Below are 19719 nucleotides of genomic sequence, written 5' to 3'. Positions count from 1 at the left end.
GTGCCCGGGGGACAGTGGGTTAACTGCCTTGCTCAGGGGCAAAACGGCAGATTTTTACCTTGTCAGCTCAGGGATTCGATCCAGCAACCTTTCAGTTACTGGCCCAATGCTCCTAACCACCAGGCTACGTGCCGTAGTGCACTATATAGGGAATAGGGTGCCATTTGGGATGTAACTGTCTTAATGGATCAATGGGAGTAAATGTATTCCTTCTTCTATAATAACTTTTCCACTGTGTGTTTTTGTGAAAATGTAGTTCTTCTTTGGCCTCACATCTTCAGACAGATCTTTCAAAATGAAATAAAACCCTCTCTCATGCAACTAAACACTTCCTAAGTTCTATCATTTGGACAGGTGTTTCAAGAAGATCTTTTAAGGTTGGGGATCTACAGCATGCATACCTCCGCTAGATGGTCTTGAGGGTAGCCCAGTTTTATAGGGGTAGAGTGGGACTACAGTATATTACCTCTGCTAGATGGTCTTGAGGGTGGCCCAGTGTTATAGGGGTAGAGTGGGACTACAGTATATTACCTCTGCTAGATGGTCTTGAGGGTGGCCCAGTGTTATAGGGGTAGAGTGGGACTACAGTATATTACCTCTGCTAGATGGTCTTGAGGGTGGCACAGTGTTATAGGGGTAGAGTGGGACTACAGTATATTACCTCTGCTAGATGGTCTTGAGGGTGGCCCAGTGTTATAGGGGTAGAGTGGGACTACAGTATATTACCTCTGCTAGATGGTCTTGAGGGTGGCACAGTGTTATAGGGGTAGAGTGGGACTACAGTATATTACCTCTGCTAGATGGTCTTGAGGGTGGCACAGTGTTATAGGGGTAGAGTGGGACTACAGTATATTACCTCTGCTAGATGGTCTTGAGGGTGGCCCAGTGTTATAGGGGTAGAGTGGGACTACAGTATATTACCTCTGCTAGATGGTCATGAGGGTGGCCCAGTGTTATAGGGGTAGAGTGGGACTACAGTATATTACCTCTGCTAGATGGTCTTGAGGGTGGCCCAGTGTTATAGGGGTAGAGTGGGACTACAGTATATTACCTCTGCTAGATGGTCTTGAGGGTGGCCCAGTGTTATAGGGGTAGAGTGGGACTACAGTATATTACCTCTGCTAGATGGTCTTGAGGGTGGCACAGTGTTATAGGGGTAGAGTGGGACTACAGTATATTACCTCTGCTAGATGGTCATGAGGGTGGCCCAGTGTTATAGGGGTAGAGTGGGACTACAGTATATTACCTCTGCTAGATGGTCTTGAGGGTGGCCCAGTGTTATAGGGGTAGAGTGGGACTACAGTATATTACCTCTGCTAGATGGTCATGAGGGTGGCCCAGTGTTATAGGGGTAGAGTGGGACTACAGTATATTACCTCTGCTAGATGGTCATGAGGGTGGCCCAGTGTTATAGGGGTAGAGTGGGACTACAGTATATTACCTCTGCTAGATGGTCTTGAGGGTGGCCCAGTGTTATAGGGGTAGAGTGGGACTACAGTATATTACCTCTGCTAGATGGTCTTGAGGGTGGCCCAGTGTTATAGGGGTAGAGTGGGACTACAGTATATTACCTCTGCTAGATGGTCTTGAGGGTGGCACAGTGTTATAGGGGTAGAGTGGGACTACAGTATATTACCTCTGCTAGATGGTCTTGAGGGTGGCCCAGTGTTATAGGGGTAGAGTGGGACTACAGTATATTACCTCTGCTAGATGGTCTTGAGGGTGGCCCAGTGTTATAGGGGTAGAGTGGGACTACAGTATATTACCTCTGCTAGATGGTCATGAGGGTGGCCCAGTGTTATAGGGGTAGAGTGGGACTACAGTATATTACCTCTGCTAGATGGTCATGAGGGTGGCCCAGTGTTATAGGGGTAGAGTGGGACTACAGTATATTACCTCTGCTAGATGGTCTTGAGGGTGGCACAGTGTTATAGGGGTAGAGTGGGACTACAGTATATTACCTCTGCTAGATGGTCTTGAGGGTGGCCCAGTGTTATAGGGGTAGAGTGGGACTACAGTATATTACCTCTGCTAGATGGTCTTGAGGGTGGCCCAGTGTTATAGGGGTAGAGTGGGACTACAGTATATTACCTCTGCTAGATGGTCTTGAGGGTGGCCCAGTGTTATAGGGGTAGAGTGGGACTACAGTATATTACCTCTGCTAGATGGTCTTGAGGGTGGCCCAGTGTTATAGGGGTAGAGTGGGACTATAGTATATTACCTCTGCTAGATGGTCTTGAGGGTGGCCCAGTGTTATAGGGGTAGAGTGGGACTACAGTATATTACCTCTGCTAGATGGTCTTGAGGGTGGCCCAGTGTTATAGGGGTAGAGTGGGACTACAGTATATTACCTCTGCTAGATGGTCTTGAGGGTGGCACAGTGTTATAGGGGTAGAGTGGGACTACAGTATATTACCTCTGCTAGATGGTCATGAGGGTGGCCCAGTGTTATAGGGGTAGAGTGGGACTACAGTATATTACCTCTGCTAGATGGTCTTGAGGGTGGCCCAGTGTTATAGGGGTAGAGTGGGACTACAGTATATTACCTCTGCTAGATGGTCTTGAGGGTGGCCCAGTGTTATAGGGGTAGAGTGGGACTACAGTATATTACCTCTGCTAGATGGTCTTGAGGGTGGCACAGTGTTATAGGGGTAGAGTGGGACTACAGTATATTACCTCTGCTAGATGGTCTTGAGGGTGGCCCAGTGTTATAGGGGTAGAGTGGGACTACAGTATATTACCTCTGCTAGATGGTCTTGAGGGTGGCCCAGTGTTATAGGGGTAGAGTGGGACTACAGTATATTACCTCTGCTAGATGGTCATGAGGGTGGCCCAGTGTTATAGGGGTAGAGTGGGACTACAGTATATTACCTCTGCTAGATGGTCATGAGGGTGGCCCAGTGTTATAGGGGTAGAGTGGGACTACAGTATATTACCTCTGCTAGATGGTCTTGAGGGTGTCCCAGTGTTATAGGGGTAGAGTGGGACTACAGTATATTACCTCTGCTAGATGGTCTTGAGGGTGGCCCAGTGTTATAGGGGTAGAGTGGGACTATAGTATATTACCTCTGCTAGATGGTCTTGAGGGTGGCCCAGTGTTATAGGGGTAGAGTGGGACTACAGTATATTACCTCTGCTAGATGGTCTTGAGGGTGGCCCAGTGTTATAGGGGTAGAGTGGGACTACAGTATATTACCTCTGCTAGATGGTCTTGAGGGTGGCCCAGTGTTATAGGGGTAGAGTGGGACTACAGTATATTACCTCTGCTAGATGGTCTTGAGGGTGGCACAGTGTTATAGGGGTAGAGTGGGACTACAGTATATTACCTCTGCTAGATGGTCTTGAGGGTGGCCCAGTGTTATAGGGGTAGAGTGGGACTACAGTATATTACCTCTGCTAGATGGTCTTGAGGGTGGCACAGTGTTATAGGGGTAGAGTGGGACTACAGTATATTACCTCTGCTAGATGGTCTTGAGGGTGGCACAGTGTTATAGGGGTAGAGTGGGACTACAGTATATTACCTCTGCTAGATGGTCTTGAGGGTGGCCCAGTGTTATAGGGGTAGAGTGGGACTACAGTATATTACCTCTGCTAGATGGTCTTGAGGGTGGCCCAGTGTTATAGGGGTAGAGTGGGACTACAGTATATTACCTCTGCTAGATGGTCTTGAGGGTGGCCCAGTGTTATAGGGGTAGAGTGGGACTACAGTATATTACCTCTGCTAGATGGTCTTGAGGGTGGCCCAGTGTTATAGGGGTAGAGTGGGACTACAGTATATTACCTCTGCTAGATGGTCTTGAGGGTGGCCCAGTGTTATAGGGGTAGAGTGGGACTACAGTATATTACCTCTGCTAGATGGTTTTGAGGGTGGCACAGTGTTATAGGGGTAGAGTGGGACTACAGTATATTACCTCTGCTAGATGGTCTTGAGGGTGGCCCAGTGTTATAGGGGTAGAGTGGGACTACAGTATATTACCTCTGCTAGATGGTCTTGAGGGTGGCCCAGTTTTATAGGGGTAGAGTGGGACTACAGTATATTACCTCTGCTAGATGGTCTTGAGGGTGGCCCAGTGTTATAGGGGTAGAGTGGGACTACAGTATATTACCTCTGCTAGATGGTCTTGAGGGTGGCCCAGTGTTATAGGGGTAGAGTGGGACTACAGTATATTACCTCTGCTAGATGGTCTTGAGGGTGGCACAGTGTTATAGGGGTAGAGTGGGACTACAGTATATTACCTCTGCTAGATGGTCTTGAGGGTGGCACAGTGTTATAGGGGTAGAGTGGGACTACAGTATATTACCTCTGCTAGATGGTCTTGAGGGTGGCCCAGTGTTATAGGGGTAGAGTGGGACTACAGTATATTACCTCTGCTAGATGGTCTTGAGGGTGGCCCAGTGTTATAGGGGTAGAGTGGGACTACAGTATATTACCTCTGCTAGATGGTCTTGAGGGTGGCCCAGTTTTATAGGGGTAGAGTGGGACTACAGTATATTACCTCTGCTAGATGGTCTTGAGGGTGGCCCAGTGTTATAGGGGTAGAGTGGGACTACAGTATATTACCTCTGCTAGATGGTCTTGAGGGTGGCCCAGTGTTATAGGGGTAGAGTGGGACTACAGTATATTACCTCTGCTAGATGGTCTTGAGGGTGGCCCAGTGTTATAGGGGTAGAGTGGGACTACAGTATATTACCTCCGCTAGATGGTCTTGAGGGTGGCCCAGTGTTATAGGGGTAGAGTGGGACTACAGTATATTACCTCTGCTAGATGGTCATGAGGGTGGCCCAGTTTTATAGGGGTAGAGTGGGACTACAGTATATTACCTCTGCTAGATGGTCTTGAGGGTGGCCCAGTTTTATAGGGGTAGAGTGGGACTACAGTATATTACCTCTGCTAGATGGTCTTGAGGGTGGCCCAGTGTTATAGGGGTAGAGTGGGACTACAGTATATTACCTCTGCTAGATGGTCTTAGATGTAGTTTTACAGGGTCTCTACATTACCTCTCGTAGATAGTCTTGAGGGCGGCCTGGTCAGGGATGCCTTCAGTCTCCTCCAGGAACAAGATGAGCCAGGAGGTCCTGTAGGGCCATGTCTCAGTAAGGTTGATCCACGATGCCAGGCGGTCCCAGTTAAACATAATCTGATTTGCCCTCAGCAGACGACCTATAGACAGACCAGCATTGTGTAAGTCAGACTGGACAAAACTAACATGCTTTCCTCAATAAAATTCAGCCATAATCTGTATGGTCCATTGTGGTTCATGTAGTAAACTCAGTGGGTAAACTTGTGGTAAACAAAGTGTGTGTGTTAGCTTAGGATTTTCATAAATGACATCCCTAATTTAAAACGTTGCTACCAGAAGAAGGGGTGTGTGGCTAAAAGGCACTATAGACGTCTCTCTCCCTAATGCGCTTTGTGCGCATTCATTGTTTCATTGTTGCCCTTTTTCTCATGTTTATTTTTTAAATATATTTTGCTTCAGCATGCATAGAAGTACAAATGTGCACTGTGCACAAATGTAGGCCTATAAAAGTTCCCATTTGGGCATATCTGAGAGTAGGCCATTTCTTTAACTCAACACCACTTATGACCAGCCGAGCCTCTCAAAGTAATTATTTTGTCACCTCACACAGAATGCCAACAGAGTGTTGTACATCCATTGTGAATGACCATAGTTCCTCACTGTATTTGAAAAATATTTCCAATATCAGACTTCTCGATGGGCTTAAGTAACCTCTGCGCCTTGCTGTGAAATAGCAACATATTGCTGATCCCATATCTCCAGTGGAAACGTCCTAAAATAGGCTATCTGAACACTTCTCTGAACACAAATACAGCTGTCTGGGAGACAGTGAGGGCCCAGTTGAAACAATGCTGCAAGTTCACTATAGCAGAGCTCAAGCCAGACAGAGAGGCAGAGGAGAGAGATTAACGCTATTGACTGAACCAAATGCCACGTTTAGCAAATGTGATTTATAGAGGATATATTGTCATCAGAATATTTTCTTCTTCAAATATAATTTTGGATCTGGTTGATATTTGACATATTTTCAGCAGATCCGAGGGTCATGGCCACCGAGCGTGATCCGACCCGGGATCCAAGGGTCAACTACAGAAATGTGGAACCGACCTGTTCGGATCTCAGGTAATCGGGTTCGGGTATATCTGTGAAGACCTCTAGCGTGTGTGTGTCTGTGTGTGCGCATGTGCATGCATACATGCACACATGTGGGTGTGCATGTGTGTGTAGGTGTGTCCATATGTGTGTGTGGACGCGTGAGTCAACGTAGGTGTGTGTGTGTGTGTGTGTGTGTGTGTGTGTGTGTGTGTGACCCACCTGTGACAGAGACGATGTTGAGCAGCCTCCTCATGGTCTGGGGGCTGATGTCACTGAACCAGTCTTCTGTCACCAGCAGCTTGCTCAGGTCAAAGGACATCTGCCGTGTCACCGTCCTCTGCATCTGCCGTCTCCGGTACGTGTCCTATGCAGAGACATATGGTTGGGCGGTATCCAGATTACCAAACCGGGGTGTAGGGTATTACCGGAAGTGCACAAAAGGGACGCTATTTACAAAAACATATATAACAATAACATATATTATAATAATAGATATATGGTTGGGCATTATATACACAGTGCATTCGGAACGTACCCAGATCCCATCACTCTTTCCACATTTTGTTAGGTCACAGCCTTATTCTAGAATTGATTACAACTTTTTTTTTTCACATCAATCTACACACAATAACCCATAATGACAAAGCGAAAACAGGTTTTTAGAAATGTTCGCAAATGTATGATTTTTTGACACAGGATTGTGTCGAGGCACAGATCTGGGGAAGAGTACCAAAAATATTCTGCAGCATTGAATGTCCCCAAGAACACAGTGGCCTCCATTATTCTTTTGGAAGCACCAAGACTCTTCCTAAAGCTGGCCACCCAGCCAAACTGAGCAATCGGGGGAAAAGGGCCTTGGTCAGGGAGGTGACAAAGAACCCGATGGTCACTCTGACCGAGCTCTAGAGTTCCTCTGTGGAGATGGGAGAACCTTCCAGAAAGACAACCATCTCTGCAGCACTCCACCAATCAGGCCTTTATGGTAGTAGAGTGGCCAGACGGAAGCCACTCCTCAGTAAAAGGCACATGACAGCCAGTTTGGAGTTTGCACCTAAAGACTCTCAGACTATGAGAAACAAAATTCTCTGATCTGATGAAACCAAGATGGAACTATTTGGTCCGAATGCCAAGCATCACATTTGGAGGAATCCTGGCATCATCCCTACAGTGAAGCATGGTGGTGGCAGCATCATGCTGTGGGGATGTTTTTCAGCGGTAGGGACTGGAAGACTAGTCAGGAACGAGGGAAAGATGAACAGAGCAAATTACAGAGAGATCCTTGATGAAAACGTGCTCAGGACCTCCGATTGGGGTGAAGGTTCATCTTCCAACAGGACAATGACCCTAGCACACAGCCAAGACAATGCAGAAGTGGCTCTGAATGTCTCTGAATGTCCTTGAGTGGCCCAGCAACAGCTCGGACTTGAACCTGATCGAAAATCTCTGGAGAGACCTGAAAATAGCTGTGCAGTGATGCTCCCCATCCAACCTGACAGAGCTTGAGAGAATCTGCAGAGAAGAATGGGAGAAACTCCACAAATACAGGTGTGCCAAGCTTGTAGCGTCAAACCTAAGAAGACACGAGGCTGTAATCGCTGCCAAAGGTGCTTCAACAAAGTGCTGGATAAAGGGTCTGAATATTTATGTAAATGTGATATGTTTTTATTTTTAATACAAACATTTCTAAAAACCTGTTTATGCTTTGTTATTATGGGTTATTGTGTGTAGATTGATGAGTAAAAAAAACGATTTAATACATTTTAGAATAAGGATGTAACGTAACAAAATGAGGAAAAAGTCAAGAGGTCTGAATACTTTCTGAAGGCACCGTACTGTATTTGTATTTTTGGGGGAGGGGGACGCACAAAACAACAGGGATCTTGATCCACGAGGGGATTGAATGTCTCTGCTGTAACCAAGAAACTTGCTCTTGACATCAAGCCACTTTGAACATCACACCGTCGTCGGTATTTCGAAATACCCCTGTATACAGTATAAACGGTATATCGCCCAAGCTTACACAGAGCAAACACATTAACATTATATTAACGCATTGGAACCATATACTAACGTTATATTAATGCATGAGAGGAAGCAACAATCACATACGGTTTGCTGTTTACACAGTGTTAAACTGTCACATGTAATATAGCATGATATATATATATATTTATAAACTGGGTGGTTCGAGCCCTGAATGCTGATTGGCTGACAGCCGTGGTTTATCAGACCATATACCGCGTGTATTATTTTTACTGCTCTAATTATGTTGGTAACCAGTTTATAATAGCAATAAGGCACCTCAGGGGTATGTGGTATATGACCAATATACCATGGTTAAGGGCTGTATCCAGGCGCTCCGTGTTGCGTTGTGCAATACACACACACACACACGATATAAATATATATATACACACAAACCAAAAATATAAAACACAACATGTAAAGTGTTGGTCCCATGTTTCATGATCTGAAATAAAAGATCTCAGACATTTTCCATACGCACAAAAAGCTTATTTTTCTCAAATTTTGAGTGAGCATTTCTCTAAAATGTTAGTGAACATTTCTCCTTTGCCAAGATAATCCATCCACCTGTAAGGTGTGGCATATCAAGAAGCTGATTAAAAAGCATGATCATTACACAGGTGCACCTCGTGCGGGGGACAATAAAAGGCCACTCTAAAATGTGCAGTTTTGTCACACAACACAATGAAACAGATGTCTCAAGTTTTGAGGGAGCGTGCAATTGGCATGCTGACTGCAGGAATGTTCACCAGAGCTGTTGCCAGATCATTTAATGTTCATTTCTCTACCATAAGCCACGTCCAACTGCGTTTTAGAGAATTTGGCATTACGTCCAACTGGCCTCACAACCGCAGACCACGTGTAATCACTCCAGCCCAGGACCTCCACATCCTGCTTCTTCACCTGCGGGATCCACCAAGACAGCTGATGTAACTGTGGGTTTGCATAAACTGTCAGAAACTGTCTCAGGAAAGCTCATCTGGGTGCTCATCGTCCTCACCAGGGTCTTGACCTAACTGCAGTCCATCCAGACTTTTTGCATTGTTTTTACACTGCTGCTACTCGCTGTTTATGATCTATGCATAGTTACTTTACCCCTACCTACATGTACAAATTACCTCGACTAACCTGGACCCCCGCACATTGACTCTGTACCGGTACCCCCTGTATATAGCCTTGTTATTGTGTGTTACTTTTTATTTTATAATTTTTTTTACTTTATTTTATTTAATAAATATTTTCTTAACTCTATTTTCTTAAAACTGCATAGTGGTTAAGGGCTTGTAAGTAAGCAGTTCACGGAAAGGTCTACTACACCTGTTGTATTCGGAGCATGTGACAAATAACATTTGATTTGATATCCAGCAACTTCGCACAGCCATTGAAGAGGAGTGGGACAACATTCCAAAGGCCACAATCAACAGCCTGATCAACTCTATGCGAAGATGTGTCGCGTTGCATGAGGCGGTCACACCAGATACTGACTGGTTTTCTGATCCACACCCCTACCTTTTTATTTTAAGGTTTCTGTGACCAACATATGCATATCTGTATTCCCAGTCATGTGAAATCCATAGATTAGGGCCTAATTTATTTTCTTATATGAACTGTAACTCAGTAAAATCTTAAAAATTGTTGCATGTTGCGTTTATATTATTGTTCAGTGTGTATATTTCTACAAAAGTATGTCGACACCCTTTCAAATTAGTGGATTCAGCTATTTCAGCCACACCCTTTGCTGACAGGTGTATAAAATCGAGCACACACACGCATGCAATCTCCAGAGACAAACATTGGCAGTAGAATGGCCTTACTGAAGAGCTCAGTGACTTTCAATGTGGCACCGTCATTAGATGCTACCTTTCCAACAAGTCAGGTCGTAAAATTTCTGCCCTGCTAGAGCTGCCCCGGACAACTGTGAGTGCTGTTACTGTAAAGTGGAAATGTCTAATCAAATCAAATAACATTTTATTGGTCACATACACGTGTTTAGCAGATGTTATTGCGGGTGTAGCGAAATTCTTGTGTTTCTAGCTCCAACAGTGCAGTAATATCTAACAAGTAATATCTAATAATTTCACAACAATACAGACAATACACACACATCTAAAGTAAAGCAACGGACGAGCATTGTAGACTAAGATAGAGTAGAATAGAATAGACGTGGTAGGCCACGCAAGCTCACAGAACAGGACCGCCGAGTGCCGAAACACGTAAAAATTGTCTGTACTCAGTTGCAAAACTCACTACCGAGTTCCAAACTGCCTCTGGAAGCTACGTCAGCACAATCACTGTTCATCTGGAGCTTCGTGAAAAGGGTTTCAATGGCCGAGCAGCCACACACAAGCCTAAGATCACCATGCACAATGCCAAGCATCGGCTGGAGTGGTGTAAAGCTCACCGCCATTGGACTCTGGACCAGTGGAAACGCGTTCTCTGGAGTGATGAATCACGCTTCACCATCTGGCAGTCCGACGGACGTATCTAGGTTTGGCAGATGCCAGGAGAATGCTACCTTCCCCAATGCATAGTGACAACTGTAAAGTTTGGTGGAGGAGGAATAATGGTCTGGGGCTGTTTTTCATGGTTCGGACTAGGTCCCTTAGTTCCAGTGAAGGGAAATCTTAACGCTACAGCACACAACGACATTCTAGACGATTCTGTGCTTACAACTTTGTGGTAACAGTTTGGGGAAGTCCCTTTCCTGATTCAGCATGACAATGCCCCGGTGCACAAAGCGAGGTCCATACAGAAATGGTTGTCGAGATCGATGTGGAAGAACTTGACTGGCCTGCACAGAGCCTTGTCCTCAAACCCATCGAACACCTTTGGGATGACTTGGAACGCAGACTGCGAGCCAGGCCTAATTGCCAAACATCAGTGCCCAACCTCACTAATGCTTGAATGGAAACAAGTCCCCGCAGCAATGTTCCAACGTCTAGAATGAAAGCCTTCCCAGAACAGTGGGAAGGCTTTGTTATAGCAGCAAAGGGGGTAGCAACTCCATATTAATGTCCATGATTTTGGAATAAGATGTTCGACGAGCAGGTGTCCACATACTTTTGGCCATGTAGTGTACTTATATTTCAAAAGTAGAGAAAATAGGAAAATAATGGAAAAAGTTGAGATTTGGCATAGCTCCTTGAGTACACAACACCTGGGGTCTCAATAGAATAAGAGGGGCTTGGGTTTAAGGTTAAAGGAGTAATCTGCAGTTACATAACAAAGCGTGACCCTGCTGCTGTTTGGGTAAAAAGCTGAGGGATGGGGCTGGAGAAATGTAACCACTCTCAAATTCATAGACAGAGCTATGGATACAAGGACAGACCATCCATGATATCAAAAGTGTAGTTTGAACCCTGATATGAGGCTATACAGTGTTTGTTTACATTTACGTTGTTTGCAAACATTGGGTTCTCATGGAGTGTGACAGTTGAACTAAACTCATGAGGCATTTCTAAGTTATATTCTTCAACAACCAATGGGAACACATTATTATTTGAGTAAGTCCATGGATGTAGCAACTGCAGATCCCCCTTTAAGGTTAGGGTAGGTTACAGCTGGAGTGCTCTCAGTAGTCTGGTGGAAGCAGCCTGATCGCTGTGTTCACCATTCTGTTTTACCGAACGTATCAGTATGACCTTTCTCCAATAGATGTGCAGATATAGCAGAGGGTCAAACCGTCTCAATGTGGAGGAATGCCAGACTGATGAGTGATATGGAATAGAATGGTGAACGCAGCAATCAGGCAGGTTCCACTCACATTAAAGTTACACTAAACTGCACATCATGTGGCTTGGTGGGGGAGAAACGCAGCAGATTGGATTAAACCTCATTGGATTACAGTCATAATAAGCGCAGTAGTAGTGGACAGTCACACTGGGTTCTAAAAACACAATTGAGTCAAGAGATCCTAATACACAGAAGTTGTAGTTATTTCCTATTACGTATTTCCAGCTATTGGCTTTTCACTAGCTGAGTCCCAAACGGAGCCCTATTTCCTTTATAGTGCAGTACTTTTGACCAGAAAACAAAAGCAGTGCCCTTTGAATGGAATAAGATGAAAACACCTTCGTATGACAACCTGTTAATGTGTAGATGTGTGGTTATTATATTGATTTAATGATGACACCTCTGAAGTCCTTTGACCATACTATTGGTGACGGGCGGTGTTGACCCATATGCCTGTACTCTTTGGGAACCCACCAGGTTTGGGTCAAGCACCAGGCCACCCACCCACCCACACTGTCTCTTCTCTCTCTTACCCTGCGGTTCAGGGTTGTCTTGCTGCCAAACTTGGTCATCTCTCCGATGCTGTGCTGGGATAGCTTCCTGTCCAGCTCCTCATGCCAACCTGAACACAGATATCAACAAAGACAAGAGATGAGAAACCAGACCTAATATTAGCCAATGATTTGACACATACAGTTAAGTGTGTGCCGGTGTATATATCGGAATGCAAAGGTGGATGTGAGTGTGTTCATTTGTGTGTATGCCTGAATGTGTGTGTTCATGTGTGTACATGCCCGTGTGTGTGTAGTCTGAGATTTTTACAGCTTCTTTCATACAGGGCATGTGTGTGTGAGTCGGTCTTTACCGTCTGAGTGGTATGGATTACCGTCTGAGTTTCCGGTGTCTCCATTAGCGGGCGCTGCCACACACATCTTTCTTGCGCTGCTCAACCCCCGGCTGTTGAGGAAGACCGGCAGGTGGACGATGTTTCTCATGTAGTCATGGCCGTTGATGTTGGAGTCCCTGAGCACGCTGTTCAGGTTCTGGTTGATGGCCTTGATGATGATGTGGGGGTCGCTGGCGAAGATGGAGATGAAGGGGCCTTTGGAGAAGAGCACTCTCACCTGGTGGAGAGGAACAGGATACATGTTTTCTTTTCTATTTAGCCTTCATTTAACCAGGAGAAGCCCATTGAGATCCAGAGTCTCTTTTTCAAGGAAGACCGCGCCAAGAAAGGCAGCAACTATCAATACAAATCAAATGTTATTTGTCACATGCGACGAATACAACAGGTGAAAGTCTTAGTGAAATGCTCACTCACAAGCCCTTAACCAACAACGCAGTTAAGAAAAAATAAGTGTTAAGAAAGTATTAACTAATGTAAACAATTAATTAAAATAGACAAATAACAAATAATTAAAGAGCAGTAACGAGGCTATAGACAGGTTAGTCGAGGTAATTGAGGTAATATGTACAGTATCTCACAAAAGTGAGTACATCCCTCACATTTTTGTAAATATTTGAGTATATCTTTTCAGTTCACAACACTGAAGAAATGACACTTTGCTACAATGTAAAGTAGTGAGTGTACAGCTTGTATAACAGTGTAAATTTGCTGTCCCCTCAAAATAACACAACACACAGCCATTAATGTCTAAACCGCTGGCAACAAAAGTGAGTACACCCCTAAGTGAAAATGTCCAAATTGGGCCCAATTAGCCGTTTTCCCTCCCCGGTGTCATGTGACACGTTAGTGTTACAAGGTCTCAGGTGTTACATTTAAATGTGTTAAATTTGGTGTCATCGCTCTCACACTCCCTCATACTGACTGGTCACTGGAAGTTCAACATGGCACCTCATGGCAAAGAACTCTCTGAGGATCTGAAAAAAATAATTGTTGCTCTACATAAAGATGGCCTGGGCTATAAGAAGATTGCCAAGACCCTGAAACTGAGCTGCAGCACGGTGGCCAAGACCATACAGCGGTTTAACAGGACAGGTTCCACTCAGAACAGGCCTCGCCATGGTCGACCAAAGAAGTTGAGTGCACGTGCTCAGCGTCATATCCAGAGGTTGTCTTTGGGAAATAGACGTATGAGTGCTGCCAGCATTGCTGCAGAGGTTGAAGGGGTGGGGGGTCAGCCTGTCAGTGCTCAGACCATGCGCCGCACACTGCATCAAATTGGTCTGCATGGCTGTCGTCCCAGAAGGAAGCCTCTTCTAAAGATGATGCACAAGAAAGCCCGCAAACACTTTGCTGAAGACAAGCAGACTAAGGACATGGATTACTGGAATCATGTCCTGATGAGACCAAGATAAACTTATTTGGTTCAGATGGTGTCAAGCGTGTGTGGCGTGTGTGGCGGCAACCAGGTGAGGAGTACAAAGACAAGTGTGTCTTGCCTACAGTCAAGCATGGTGGTGGGAGTGTCATGGTCTGGGGCTGCATGAGTGCTGCCGGCACTGGGGAGCTACAGTTCATTGAGGGAACCATGAATGCCAACATGTACTGTGACATACTGAAGCAGAGCATGATCCCCTCCCTTCGGAGACTGGGCCGCAGGGCAGTATTCCAACATGATAACGACCCCAAACACACCTCCAAGACGACCACTGCCTTGCTAAAGAAGCTGAGGGTAAAGGTGATGGACTGGCCAAGCATGTCTCCAGACCTAAACCCTATTGAGCATCTGTGGGTCATCCTCAAACGGAAGGTAGAGGAGTGCAAGGTCTCTAACATCCACCAGCTCCGTCATGGAGGAGTGGAAGAGGACTCCAGTGGCAACCTGTGAAGCTCTGGGGAACTCCATGCCCAAGAGGGTTAAGGCAGTGCTGGAAAATGATGGTGGCCACACAAAATATTGACACTTTGGGCCCAATTTGGATATTTTCACTTAGGGGTGTACTCACTTTTGTTGCCAGCGGTTTAGACATTAATGGCTGTGTGTTGTGTTATTTTGAGGGGACAGCAAATTTACACTGTTATACAAGCTGTACACTCACTACTTTACATTGTAGCAAAGTGTCATTACTTCAGTGTTGTCACATGAAAAGATATACTCAAATATTTACAAAAATGTGAGGGGTGTACTCACTTTTGTGAGATACTGTACATGTAGGTAGAGGTAAAGTGACAATACATGTAGTGCCTTAAGGCCGAGCAGTTGCCATATCAGGCGGTGATGCAACCAGTCAGGATGCCCTTGATGGTGCAGATGTAGAACTTTTTGAGGATCTGAGGACCCATGCCAAATCTTTTCAGTCTCCTGACAGGGAATAGGCGTTGTCGTGCCCTCTTCATGACTGTCTTGGGGTGTTTGGACCATGACAGTCCCTTGGTGATGTGGACACCAAGGAACTTGAAGCTCTGAACCTGCTCCACTACAGCCCCCGTCGATGATAATGGGGGTGTGCTCGGCCCTCCTTTTCCTGTAGTCCACAATCATCTCCTTTGTCTTGATCACATTGAGGGAGAGGTTGTTATCCTGGCATCACACTGCCAGGTCCCTGACCTCCTCCCTATAGGCGGTCTCATCGTTGTTGGGGATAAGGCCTAGCACTGTTGTGTCGTCGGCAAACTTATATAATGATGGTGTTGGAGTGTGGAGTGCAATTGAGATTGCGTCATCTGTGGATCTGTTGGGGCGGTATGCAAACTGGAGTGGGTCTAGGGTTTCTGGAATAATGGTGTTAATGTGATCCATGACCAGCCTTTCAAAGCACTTCATGACTACAGATGTGAGTGCTAAGGTCAGTAGTCATCTAGGCAGGTTACCTTGGTGTTCTTGGGAACAGGGACTATGGTGGTCTGCTTGAAACATGTTGGTATTACAGACTCGTTCAGGGACAGATTGAAAATGTCAGTTAAGACACTTGCCAGATGGTCAACGCATGCTCGGAGTACACGTCCTGGTAATCTGTCTGGCCCTGTGGCCTTGTGAATGTTGACCTGTTTAAAGCTCTTACTCACATTGGCTACGGAGAGCGTGATCACAGTCGTCCAGAACAGCTGGGGCTCTCATGCATGCTTCAGTGTTGCTTGACTCAAAGCACGCATAGAAGTAATTTAGCTCGTCTGGTATGCTCGTGTCACTGGGCAGCTCATGACTGTGCTTCCCTTTGTAGTCCGAAATAGTTTGCATACCCTGCCACATCTAAAAGTGTCAGAGCCGGTGTAGTAGGATTCAATCTTAGTCCTGTATTGACCCTTTGCATGTTTGATGGTTTGTCGGAGGGCATAGCAGGATTTCTTATAAGCGTCCGGGTTAGAGTCCCGCTCCTTGAAAGCGGCAGCTCTACCCTTTAGCTCAGTGCAGATGTTGCCTGTAATCCATGGCTTCTGGTTGGGGTATGCTTCTGGTTGGGGTATGAAGAGTATCTGCTGCTTTTGTAACAGCTAATGGGGATTCTAATAAAATACCAATACCCCTTGTCTTACCGGAGGGAGCTGTTCTCTCTTGCCGATGCACGGAAAACCCAACCAGCTGTATGTTATCCATGTCGTCGTTCAGCCATGACTCGGTGAAACATAAGATATTACAGTTTTTAATGTTGGTAGGAAGGTCTTGATAGGAGCTCCTCCAGATTATTGTCCAATGATTGCCCTTTGACTAATAGGACTGATGGTAGAAGTGGGTTACCCACTCACCATCGGATTCTTACATGGCACCCCAACCTACGACCCCTATATCTCTGTCTCTTCTTCATGCGAATGACGGGAATTCGGGCCTTGTCCGGTGTCTGAAGTAAATCACAACTCATTAAAGAAAAAATCGAGAGAAAAGTGGCCTGAAAAGCTTCTTTCTAGTCATAAGCGGGAAGCAAGTCTTATTACGAAAAGAAAAACCCAATTTCAATTCAAGCTTCCTCACAAGATTATCCATATGAACTTTAAAGGACAACTTGCCATCCAACCAAATACCTAGGTATTTGTAGGATGACACTTTTTCAATGGATAAGCCACCAGATGTGACAATGCTAACCTTCTCTGGCTGAGTTCTAGCTCTGGTAAAGGTCATGAATTCAGTTTTTTGTACATTCAAGACCAGTTTGAGACCATAAAGGAAGGTCTGCAGTGACTGAAAAGCAGTCTGGAGCTCTTCAACAGCCTGAACCAGAGAAGGAGCACATGAATATATGACTGAATCATCTGCATGTAGATATAACTTTGCTGGTTGCATCCCATTTCCCAAATCATTAATACAAATTGAGAACAACACAGGAGCTAAAATGGAACCTAAAATGGGCACACCTCTATTAATCTGAAGAAAGCTATTGTCAGCATATACACATTGTGTTCTGTCAGAAAGATAGTTCCTAAACCAATTTACTGCCCCTTCACTGAGACCAATGTTACTGAGTTTATGGTCAACTGAATCAAATGCCTTTGATAAATCAACATACAGAGCAGCACAATGTTGCTTTTTATCAAGCGCATTTATGATGTCATTTGCCACGGCCATAAGTGCAGTTGTGGTGCTGGTCTCCGATCTAGAGCCAGAGTGAACCCCACTAGTAAGTTCTGGTGAGGTGTGTGTGTGTGTGTGTGTGTGTGTGTGTGTGTGTGTGTGTGTGTGTGCGCGGTGGATACAGTATATTAGTTTGTTCTAGTCTATTCTAAAACTCTTTCTGCCATAGCTCACAGTTAGTTAATAACTCCATTATCCCAATGTGCAAAATACATTGAAATATTAGATTTTGTGACTACTATCAAATGTCTAGACAAATCAGTCTAAATGTATGAGGGATGTTGCTTATTATTACAAAGACATCATGCATAAAAGATCCATTATTTCCTCAGACCAAAGATTTCATTAGTAAACAAGAAACAGCTGGTTCAGATGACCATGCCCCTTGAATATTAGATTAAAGACAATTCTATTACTGTAAATAATAAGAAAAACCATGACAGCTTCTGGAAACTTTGTGACTGATTTATAACTATGTACTGTATAACTAGGTAATCTTTGCTCTCTTGGGAAAGATCGTCTTCGGAAATAACTACATTTGCACACCAAGGCAACACAAAGGGTGAGACGGTCCAAACAGTTGGTCAAAACCATTGCGTACCTGTTCAGAGTGATACTGTATACCCTATCACCATGTGACTATGTTCGTGTGTGTTCGTGTGTGTATGTGCCCACGCGCTGCATGCGTGTGTGTGTGTGTGTGTCTTACCGTATCCAGCATCTGCAGTACTTTGTCCTGTTCACAGGAGTCCAGGCCGTCTATGATGACAGCCAGACGTGTCTGGTTCTGAGTGAAGCTATCGATGGTCTTAGCCATCCTCGCCATCAGCTCCACCTCATTCTTCAACACCTGAGGGAGGAGAGAGAGAGAGAGAGAGGAGAAAAGGAGAGGAGGAAGAGAGAGAGAAGGGGAGAGGAGAGAGAGAGAGAGAGAGAGAGAGAGAGAGAGAGAGAGAGAGAGGAGGATGGGTGAGAGAGAGGGAGGAGAAAGAGAGAGAGAGAGGGGAAGATTGGTGTGAGAGAGAGACAGAGAAAGAGAGAGGGAAGGAGAGAGGAGGATGGGTGAGGAGGAAGGAGAGGAGGAAGAGAGAGAGAGAGAGAGAGAGAGAGAGAGAGAGAGAGAGAGTGAGGAGGATGTGTGAGAGAGAGGGAGAGGAGGAAGAGAGAGAGAGTGAGAGAGGGGGGAAGATTGGTGTGAGAGAGAGAGACAGAGAGAGAGAGGAGAGAGGAGAGAGAGGGAAGGAGAGAGGAGGATGGGTGAGGAGGAAGGAGAGGAGGAAGAGAGAGAGTGAGGAGGATGTGTGAGAGAGAATGAGAGAGAGAGGAGAGATGGAGACAGAGAGAGGAGGAGGATGGGTGAGAGAAGGAGAGAGAGAGGAGAGATGGAGACAGAGAGAGGAGGAGGATGGGTGAGAAAGGTCATACTAGTTTTACAAGGCAGTGATATGGTGAGAGGGAGAATCAAACAGGTGTGTGTGTGTGTGTGTGTGTGTGTGTGTGTGTGTGTGTGTGTGTGTGTGTGTGTGTGTGTGTGTGTGTGTGTGTGTGTGTGTGTGTGTGTGTGCGTGTGCATGTGTGTGTGTGTGCGTGTGCATGTGTGTGTGTGTGTGTGTTCGTGTTTTGTGCATGTGTATGTGTTTCCAAGTGCTTGCGCGGATATATACGACTGGCCTTCCATCCCTACCTTCATGAAGCCCTCGCTCTTGAGCTTGTGCATCTTGTTGGCAGCGCTGTGCAGCCTCTTCCTCTGAGAGTTGAGCACCGAGTCGGCCACCTGCCACCAGGTCCGGCAGTTGAGCACCAGTGCCAGGCCCACTGCGCAGGCCATGGCGATCAGCACGGCGTTCACCGTCTGGTTGGCCCCGTCCACCTTGAAGACGGCGAGGAGTGCCATGCCGGTGATCAGGCAGCCCAGGATGAAGATGAAGATGACGAAGGAGGGAACGCAGCAAGTTTTCTTCCACTTCTTCTTCCCTAAAATACAATCCATTGTTAAAGTACTCAGTATGCATAAACACATTTGGAAGCAGGAGGCAGGCTACTAACAAAATTTGTGCACTAACAATGTTTATTGTCATTGTCTGTTAGACAACCCTTTGTCCCAAGTTCTTACTGAAAACCACCAGAGTATGTGATTGGTGTATTTATGAATGTAGTGACCGACAGAGATTTAAAGTAGTGCCAATAAAGTCAAACACATTTGCCCAAAGGGGATTCAATCAAGTAAACTGACCTGACTAATTTGTCACTACCTACTGATTCTCTGCTCACTACCTAGTGATTCTCTGCTCACTACCTAGTGATTCTCTGCTCACTACCTAGTGATTCTCTGCTCACTACCTACTGATTCTCTGCTCACTACCTAGTGATTCTCTGCT

At 45.6% G+C, this 19719-nt stretch overlaps 1 protein-coding gene across 6 annotated transcripts in view; it reads right to left on the bottom strand.

The window, feature by feature from the left end:
* Nucleotides 1–19719, bottom strand: part of LOC115174984 (kinase D-interacting substrate of 220 kDa B) — a 59927-nt gene that overhangs the window by 14020 nt on the left and 26188 nt on the right. For 4 of the 6 annotated variants that reach the window (XM_029734071.1, XM_029734075.1, XM_029734076.1 and 1 more), the window contains exons 17-22: nt 19026–19315; nt 18051–18191; nt 12739–12997; nt 12407–12495; nt 6336–6480; nt 4999–5161 (exon numbers count right to left, since the gene is read on the bottom strand). In XM_029734071.1, the coding sequence (XP_029589931.1) occupies nt 4999–5161; nt 6336–6480; nt 12407–12495; nt 12739–12997; nt 18051–18191; nt 19026–19315 (1087 nt within the window). The remainder of the gene's footprint in view (nt 1–4998; nt 5162–6335; nt 6481–12406; nt 12496–12738; nt 12998–18050; nt 18192–19025; nt 19316–19719) is intronic. The other 2 variants (XM_029734074.1, XM_029734077.1) reach the window with 1 other exon arrangement.

Source organism: Salmo trutta, chromosome 35 (genome assembly GCF_901001165.1).
Source record: "Salmo trutta chromosome 35, fSalTru1.1, whole genome shotgun sequence".
NCBI lineage: Eukaryota > Metazoa > Chordata > Actinopteri > Salmoniformes > Salmonidae > Salmo > Salmo trutta.
The sequence above is the reverse complement of the archived record's forward strand: the minus strand, read 5'-3'. Positions and strand labels throughout refer to the sequence as shown.